Below are 9,255 nucleotides of genomic sequence, written 5' to 3' on the forward strand. Positions count from 1 at the left end.
CAGTGACCAGGAATGGCGGAAGCGGGGATCGAACCTGGAAACCTCAAGTTGCTGGCACGGCCAATCTACCAACCGAGCTATACCGCCCCGATAAAATACAAATATATAATAAATATAATATAAAAGACAAAAAGGGCTACCTAAATCACTTTAATTGTTTTTAACAAATAACAATTTTAGGGCTTTTGTACTCTTAATCATTCTCCAAGATTTGATTGATAATTGTAAGTTACAATTATCAATCAAATCTTGGAGAATGATTAAGAGTACAAAAGCGGTAGAAAATGGATGGATGGAGGGTTACAATTTGTAACCCTCCATCCATCCATTTTCTACCGCTTGTCCCTTTCGGGGTCACTGGAGCCTATCTTAGCTGCATTCGGGCGGAAGGTGGGGTACTCCCTGGACAAGTCGCCACCTTATCGCAGGGCCAACACAGATAGACAGACAACCCATCCATCCACCCATTTTTTACCGCTTGTCCCTTTCGGGGTCGCTGGAGCAAATCTCAGCTGCATTCGGGCGGAAGGCGGGGTACACCCTGGACAAGTCGCCACCTCATCGCAGGGCCAACACAGATAGACAGACAAACCATTAAGCCAATTACAAAATGTAGGCCTTACTTTCATAAATTGACATTTATGTGGGAAACAATTTTGCCTGGAGTATAATAATGTTGACAAACATTTCTAAGTTACAGTCGTTTATAAAAAATACCAAATTTGATCTCTTCTATAGAGAATGGGGACATCTCCACACCCATGTTTCTCAGCCAATCTCTGATCTACTCCCCAAAACACAAGTACACTGGAGCTGTGCTTGTAAAATAAACACGGAAAAAACGGCAACTCGAAAATTCCCACGGAAATGTTGATGGGCCTGCTATCTGTGCCGAGAAGCCCTGGCCCGGGGGTCGATTAAAGCTAAAAAGCTAGCGTAAAAGAATAGATGGATAGACTTTTATTAATTCCATAATGGGGAAAAAACAGAAAACTAAACATTTGAAACAAATAATTGGACTATGTATAGGTAAAAATGAAACAGAAACAACTATCTTAACACCCATATTGGGTGCTTGCTTTGCAGCGGGTCCATAAGAAATCCAGTTAGACCTGAGCGTTAAGAAAAAGTGGAGAAAGTGTGCAAGACATTTGTGATGTTAGGCTATTTCCTTTTACCATATTTGTCTTTATACAACTCTTGTTTGTGCCCAACGTGGTGGTGCATTATTGGGAGTAAGAATGGAAGAAAATTTGGTTGTCTTTACATCAATTTTCAAGAGCGCCCTGTAGATAGAAACATTTACAGAAATTGCGACACAAAGGAGGACTGTTAAAATTACCATAACTTAATCAGTTCCATATTTCCTGTCTACAGTTCCCAATTCTGAATATTGATAGCAATCTTAATGATTAAAAAAAAAGTATTCTATGTCAATTTTTGTGAAAAGATTTTCTGATGAGTTCAACTGCAGTGGCTCAACATAAACACGACACATTAGATTGCAAACATTTTCAATGACAGGACTTCATTAATATAAAAATAAGAGGAAATGCAATGCATCATTTATCTACATGGAGACATGATCTATATTTTACACAAACATTTGAAAAGGAAGAGCTTCCTTTTTGTACAGTATGATTGGTACACACTGCAATAAATCAAAGGATGAAAAATGACAATACAGTATACTGTGACATTACAAACACATGAAGGATCAAATTTGCATCAAAAACTCTGCCTTTTTAGTATTCTTATATTGTACATATGATCACATCCTGCATGCGCAAGGATACAGAATAGGCGTACATTAAATATTATGCTGCATGACCATGAAATGAAGGACTTTGGAGTTAAAAGAACACACTTAACTCAAACACAACTGCTCACCTTCCCTCTTGAAAAATCACAAGATGCAAAAAAAATATGTTTGGATGATGTTTTTTCTCCCCCACCATCGCACGTTCAGTCCTACATTTCATCTAAACCGTAATCCTCTTCAGGAAAGTCTCCGACGGTCACGTTCAGCGGCTTCACGAAGCCTCCATATTTGTTCTCACATTCAAAGTACCGCTTCCCGTTACAACTGAGATAAGAAGAAACGGAGAAAAGGGGTCAAGTGCTCGATAAAACAAATCTGTGCCATGACACACTAAATAGGAGGTGCATTATGGTGCTCTTACCTGCCGTCATGTTTCCCCAGTGGCTCATCATACTTCACACCCACCCAAAAGCCTGGCTTAAATTCTGTTGTGCCTGTCAACACCACAACCACAGTGTACTTAACAAAAAAATGCAACTGTAACTATTTAAAAAGAACCAAAAAAAAAAACGTATTTTAGCACTTTTTAGATTTTTTTTTAAATATCACCAATAACATTTGTCGACAATGTCGACAAATATCACCAATAACATTTGTCGACAAATATCACCAATAACATTTGTCGACAAATATCACCAATAACATTTGTCGACAAATATCACCAATAACATTTGTCGACAATGTCGACAAATATCACCAATAACATTTGTCGACAATGTCGACAAATATCACCAATAACATTTGTCGACAATGTCGACAAATATCACCAATAACATTTGTCGACAATGTCGACAAATATCACCAATAACATTTGTCGAAAATGTCGACAAATATCACCAGTAACATTTGTCGACACTGTTGACAAATATCACCAAAAACACCGGTAACATTTGTCGACAATGTCGATAAATATCACCAATAACATTTGTCGACAATGTCGACAAATATCACCGGTAACATTTGTCGACAATGTAGACAAATATCACCAGTAACATTTGTCGACAATGTCGACAAATATCACCGGTAACATTTGTCGACAATGTCGACAAATATCACCGGTAACATTTGTCGACAATGTTGACAAATATCACCGGTAACATTTGTCGACAATGTCGACAAATATCACCGGTAACATTTGTCGACAATATTGACAAATATCACCTGTAACATTTGTCGACAATGTTGACAAAGTTGACAAATATCACCAATATCATTTTTCGACAATGTTGACAAATATCACCAATAACATTTGTCGACACTGTTGACAAATATCACCAGTAACATTTGTCGACACTGTTGACAAATATCACCAGTAACATTTGTCGACACTGTTGACAAATACAGTATCACCAATAACATTTGTCGACAACTGTTGACAAATATCACCAATAACATTTGTCGACAATGTTGACAAATATCACCAGTAATATTTGTCGACAATGTTGACAAATATCACGAGTAACATTTGTCGACAATGTTGACAAATATCACGAGTAACATTTGTCGACAATGTTGACAAATATCACGAGTAACATTTGTCGACAAAAGTCGGTGGTGTCATCCCCCGTGATTTTCCACACGGAAATGAGACAGCCCTTTTATTAGACTATCACATTCCAAATTAAATGACTGTATACGCCATCTGCATAACAAATACTACTGGCAAATACAAAATTTATTTGTTTTTAATTTTGATATACAGCGGCGCGGTTACCATATATTTACACTCATATGACATTGATTATTATAATGTTTGATGTAGTCAGCCGTATTGTAATTTATCCTTCTAATACAGCTGTTTGCTTCTTTTTGCACTTGTATTAGGAATAAAAATGCTTTAAATCCACATCAGATTGTTATAAATTATTTTAAATTGAAATATTTCCTGTGGCAAAATAATATTGTATGTATTATCATATGGAGGTCAACTAAAAGTCATTTTCAATGTACAAAATTGTCTACCCTACAGTTCATACTAAATGATGTAGCTGACTTTTCAACATCGTAAATGACAATATTGTTGCTCTGTTACAAAAAAAACCCTGAGAAAAATAACTTGTCCAAAAGCCCTATGTGACTTACCAACATACATGACTGTGCCAAGCTTTGTGGGCTGCCCGCTGGCGTGCACTTGGCATCGGCTGCCGACGGTAATGGCTTCAGCAGCCGCCTTCTGTTCTTCTTCCCGAGCGATGCTCTCTGCTTTCTTCTTGGCCATTTCTTCTTCATTGTAGCGACCGAGTGACTGCTTCTTCATGAAGGACCTTGCCGTCTCTTGAGGGAGAGTGAGTTGCATTTAGATCAACAAGATACCGGTACTTGAAAACAAATCTCTGCTAATGTCCCATGCAACAAAATGCCGTTTTTATCTGTACTGTAAAGTTCAAATTTGAATGACAATAAAGGAAGTCTAGTCTAAGTCTCACAGTACATTTCTCCCATTAGTTTGCATTTTGACTTGACAACATGTAGGGAAATGACATTAACCTTATTAATTGGAACAATACCTGTTCTCTTTTCATACGCGTCATCTGACAGAGCAAACTTCTCCACTTTGGAAACATCAGTGAACTCTCCCAGTTGACCACCACTTTGATCAATAACCTAAAGAGGAATATAAAATACAATTATGGATGCAAAAATAAAGTATTACTGCATACATTCCATCAAATTGTATGTTACTGCATAACCTCTTAAGGCCCAAGCAGTTTGTTTACATGCTTTTTTATTTCTCTTTGCCATTTGGGCTTATTGGACCCTAATTAGAATAAAAACTAAGAAACATCTTTTGATATGATGTACTTAGCCAATAAGTACACAAACGTGTACTTCATGTTGTGCGTGCAATACAACTGTGCTGCTTTTATTTTGAAAAGTGTTATTTATGGACGTATGTCCGTGTATAACCTGTGAGTGAAGGTGCACAGTGACAAGTGATGCCTGGTTAATCCCGAGATGTCAGCTCACGCTAAAAAAAGAAAAGTTGATGACGAATGGCGTGTTTTCAACAAGACATGGACTGCCAAGTATTTCTTTACAGAAATGAAAGGTAAAGCCGTGTGCTTAATTTGTGGTACACAGGTTGCTGTGTTTAAAGAATATAATATAAATCGCCACTACACGACGAAGCACGAGGAAAAATACCGGAATCTGTCCGATGAAGCGCGCTCAAGGGAGGCTGATGCGTTGATGGTAAAACTGCAAACCCAACAAGGACTTTTTGCCAAATTTCACACCCCCAGAGATGCAGCCGTCAGGACAAGTTTCGTCATTTCTCTCAAAATCGCCAGAAAAAGTAAGGCGTTTTCTGACAGAGAGTTTATTAAGGAGTGCTTATTGGACTCTGTTGCGCTGACATGCCCGGAGAAGAGGGGCGCATTTGAGAATGTGTCACTCTCCCGACGCACTGTAACGAGGCGGATTGAGACAATCGCTGGAAACTTGGAGCTTCAGCTGAAGAACAGAACGGCCGACTTTGACTGTTTTTCGCTGGCTTTGGATGAGAGCTGCGATGTACGTGACACCGCCCAGCTGCTCATCTTCTTACGTGGGATAACTGCAGACTTTCAAATCACGGAGGAGATGGCAGCCATGCAGTCAATTAAAAAGGGACAACCACAGGTAATGACTTGTTCACAGAGGTAAATGCGTGTTTGGACATGTTAGGACTGAAATGGGACAAGCTGGCAGGTGTGACAACAGATGGTTGTCCAAATCTGACGGGGAAAAATGTTGGACTTTTAAAGAGGATGCAGGATAAACTTTAAATTAACCCTGTACAGAAATTGACATTTTTGCATTGTATTATACATCAGGAAGTGTAGTGTAAGACAGTGTTAAAAATAAAACCATCAAAAGCAATCTGCTTTTGTATAAAGTTAAGTTAGGTTAAATCAAATTATTATTATTATTAATAATAATAATAATAATAATTATTATTATTATTAATATTTATCTTATGGTATATCAAAAATAATATTGAGCAAAATTTAATTGAAATATTGTCGATCGGGTTGCTCATGCGGCCCCCGGTAAAAAATAATTGCCCACCCCTGCTTTAGAGGTTTTAATGGGAGATAATGACGTTATAAGCAACTTATTTTTACACTTGCATGACAGTTAAGAGGAGCGTTGTCACATATTACGCTTTGTCAACAAACAGTGCTTTTATTTCCCAGAGAGCAGCAGACTGGTCTAATAGTACAAAGTTAGTGGTCTATATTTGTTTCCACAGAGTTTGGTGACTAAGTAAAAATGTATTTGTTGTTTTATGTTTCATTAAAATCTAATTTGTTAAACATTTGTATGATTGTAATGCTAATTTCTGTTAGCAAGGGCTTGTCCATTTTATGTTAGCATTAAGCTAACAGCATAAGGACCAACCTTCATCCTGTATGGCAGTCCTTCTCAGATATCTTGTCTTACACCCCTTGGAGGAAGAAAATATATTGCGCCCCACTTTCCACTGTGACTATAAATAGCATGATTTGTTTATACAATTATTATAACTACCCCCGTGACCCTGAGATGGACAAGCGGTAGAAAATGGATGGATGGATACCTCTGCATAACATTGTAAGCTTATTAACAATAAGCACACGTATAGTTATAACACACCGGTCTTTGCTCGTCTCCCACCGTGGTTACAGTGAAGCCAAGTGCTACATATGCTTCATCATATTCTGGTAGGGCAGAAAGAGCATGCACACTCGCCCCCCCTGGCATCGCACCACGCCATCCCAGTGGATTTGCATCCATTCATCCATTTCCCGCCGCTTATCCAAGTCCGGGTCGCAGGGGCAGCAGTCTAAGCAGAGATGCCCAGACTTCCCTCTCCCCGACCACCTCCTCTAGTTCCACAAGGGGAACACCGAGGCATTCTCAGGCCAGCTGTGAGACAGTCTCTCTAACGTGTCCTAGGTCTGCTCCGAGGCCTCCTCCCGGCTGGACATGCCCAAAACACCCAACCAGGGAGGCGTCCAGGAGGCATCCGTGGTCGATGCCCGAGCCATCTCAGCTGGCTCCTCTCGACGTGAAGGAGCAGCGGCTTTACTTTGAGTCTCTCCCGGATGACCGAGCTCCTCACCGTATGTCCGAGGGTGATCCCAGACATCATGTTGAGGAAACTCATTTCTGCCGCTTGTATTCCCGACCTTGTCCTTTCGATCATTACCCAAAGCTTGTGACCATAGGTTTAGGGTAGGAACGTAGACTGACCGATAAATCAAGAGCTTCGCATTCTGGCTCAGCTCCTTCTTCACCACAACAGTCCAGAACATTACTGCAGACGCTGCACTAATCCCTCTGTCAATCTCACCTTCCATTCTTCCCTCATTCGTGAACAAGACCCCGAGATACTTTAACTCCTCTACTTGAGGCAGAATTTCACTCCCGACCCGATGGGTGCAGTCAACCCTTTTCCGACTGACAACCACCGCCTCAGATTTAGAGGTGCTGATCCGCATCCCTGCAGCTTTACACAAACCGCCCCAGAGAACGCTGAAGGTCCCAGCTTAATGAAGCCAACAGGACCACATCATCTGCAAAAAGCAGAGATGCAATCTTCTGGCCACCAAACTGGAAACCCTCCACACCCTGATTGCGCCTAGAAATTCTGTCCATGAAGATAATGGACAGGACCGGTGACAAAGGGCAGCCCTGGCGGAGTCCACCCTCCACTATGAACATGTCTGACTTACTACCGGCAATGCGAACCAGAGTCCTGCTCCGCTTGTATAGGGACCGAATGGCCCATAGCAACGGAGTCTGGACCCCGTACTCTTGGAGCACCCCCCACAGGACACCGCAAGGGACATGATCGAATGCCTTTTCCAAATCCACAAAACACATGTGGACTGGTTGAGCAAACTCCCGTGCCCACTCCAGTACCCTGGTGAGGGTATAAATGTGTATATGGATTTCATTTGTATATTAATGTACTTCCCTTTGTGTGCTTTGTTTTACAGTAACTTAATTGTGGAGACTATCAATTAACAACCTCAAGTGAGAAGTTTTTTCGTCTCCAATTTAAAAGGACTATTAACTATTAAGGGAGGACAGCATAATATACAGTACAGGCCAAAAGTTTGGACACACCTTCTCATTCAATGTGTTTTCTTTACTTTCATGACTATTTACATTGTAGATTGTCACATCAAAACTATGAATGAACAAATGTACTTACATTATGTACTTAACAAAAAAAAGGTGAAATAACTGAAAACATGTTTTATATTCTAGATTCTTCAAAATAGCCACCCTTTGCTCAGGTTACTTTTTTTGCACACTCTTGGCATTCTCTCGATGAGCTTCAAGAGGTAGTCACCTGAAATGGTTTTCACTTCACAGGTGTGCTTGGAGCTCATGGAAAGAATGCCAAGAGTGTGCAAAGCAGTAATCAGCACAAACGGTGGCTATTTTGAAGAAACCAGAATATAAAACATGTTTTCAGCTATTTCAAATTTTTTTGTTAAGTACATAACTCCACATGTGTTCATTCATAGTTTTGATGTGACAATCTACAATGTCATGAAAATAAAGAAAACGCATTGAATGAGAAGGTGTGTCCAAACTTTTGGCCTGTACTGTATGTAAATAAACAAAGGCCTAAACAAAGTGCAGCCTGCGTTGCATTGTATTAATAAAATAATCAGTGACAATTGAAAAAGAGAGCAAAACAATAAAATGTAACAAGAAAACAAGATATTGAAACTAACAATGGATTTTTTCATTAAATAAATGTAAAACAGTTTTTTAGCCTTTTTTTTTAAGCGTTATAGTATATTATGCATATTGACACACTGCCCAGGCCATTCGCCCACCACCACAAATAGATTGCTAATCCGTGGAATATATAATTGGAATAACATTTTCACAACATCCACATACGTGTATTCTGCAGTCATCATCCACTGGATAAGAGCCCAGCAAAGCGTTGTCGTCATCCATTTTTTGCATGTAATCGTCTGAGGTGCTGAACAACTCCAGGTCCATGCAGGAGGAAGGCACGCCCACAACCATCTCCAGTTTCCCCTTGATGAGACGTCATCCGGATATCATTACTACTATTGAATATACTGATTACTGTACTTTAGGATGATGCACTGTGTAGATATAGACTTACCTTCAGCTCTGCAATGCACAAGCCTCTATCAAACCTTCGCTTGACCTCAAAAGAGGATATGGCGGTGGTTAGACGCACATTCACAGAGGGATTGGAAATAACTGTTAATGACCCTTCCATTCTGGCTTAAAAAGAAGAAGAGTGAAATCAAATTAAAACACATTTGCAAACGAGCACAACACTTCTCCAGCAAGAGTAACAATCAAACAAGGTATTTCTAAAAGAAATGCTGATTTGAGTTTTATTGTGTGAATGTCATCCGTGTTGGCCCTGTGATGAGGCGGCGACTTGTCCAGGGTGTACCCACCGC

General features: G+C 39.9%; 1 protein-coding gene across 2 annotated transcripts in view; it reads right to left on the reverse strand.

Moving 5' to 3' along the window:
- Positions 1 to 937: 937 nt before the first annotated feature.
- The window catches only part of tbcb (tubulin folding cofactor B), a 9,652-nt gene continuing 1,334 nt past the window's right edge, over positions 938 to 9,255 (reverse strand). The window contains exons 2-7 of one of the 2 annotated variants that reach the window (XM_062062057.1): positions 8,946 to 9,070; positions 8,711 to 8,854; positions 4,330 to 4,426; positions 3,905 to 4,096; positions 2,184 to 2,256; positions 938 to 2,086 (exon numbers count right to left, since the gene is read on the reverse strand). In XM_062062057.1, coding sequence (XP_061918041.1) covers positions 1,972 to 2,086; positions 2,184 to 2,256; positions 3,905 to 4,096; positions 4,330 to 4,426; positions 8,711 to 8,854; positions 8,946 to 9,065 — 741 coding nt within the window. In that variant the 5' untranslated portion in view covers positions 9,066 to 9,070 and the 3' untranslated portion in view covers positions 938 to 1,971. The remainder of the gene's footprint in view (positions 2,087 to 2,183; positions 2,257 to 3,904; positions 4,097 to 4,329; positions 4,427 to 8,710; positions 8,855 to 8,945; positions 9,071 to 9,255) is intronic. The other variant, XM_062062058.1, reaches the window with a different exon arrangement.

The sequence above is a fragment of the Entelurus aequoreus genome, linkage group LG10 (genome assembly GCF_033978785.1).
Source record: "Entelurus aequoreus isolate RoL-2023_Sb linkage group LG10, RoL_Eaeq_v1.1, whole genome shotgun sequence".
Classification (NCBI taxonomy): Eukaryota; Metazoa; Chordata; class Actinopteri; order Syngnathiformes; family Syngnathidae; genus Entelurus; species Entelurus aequoreus.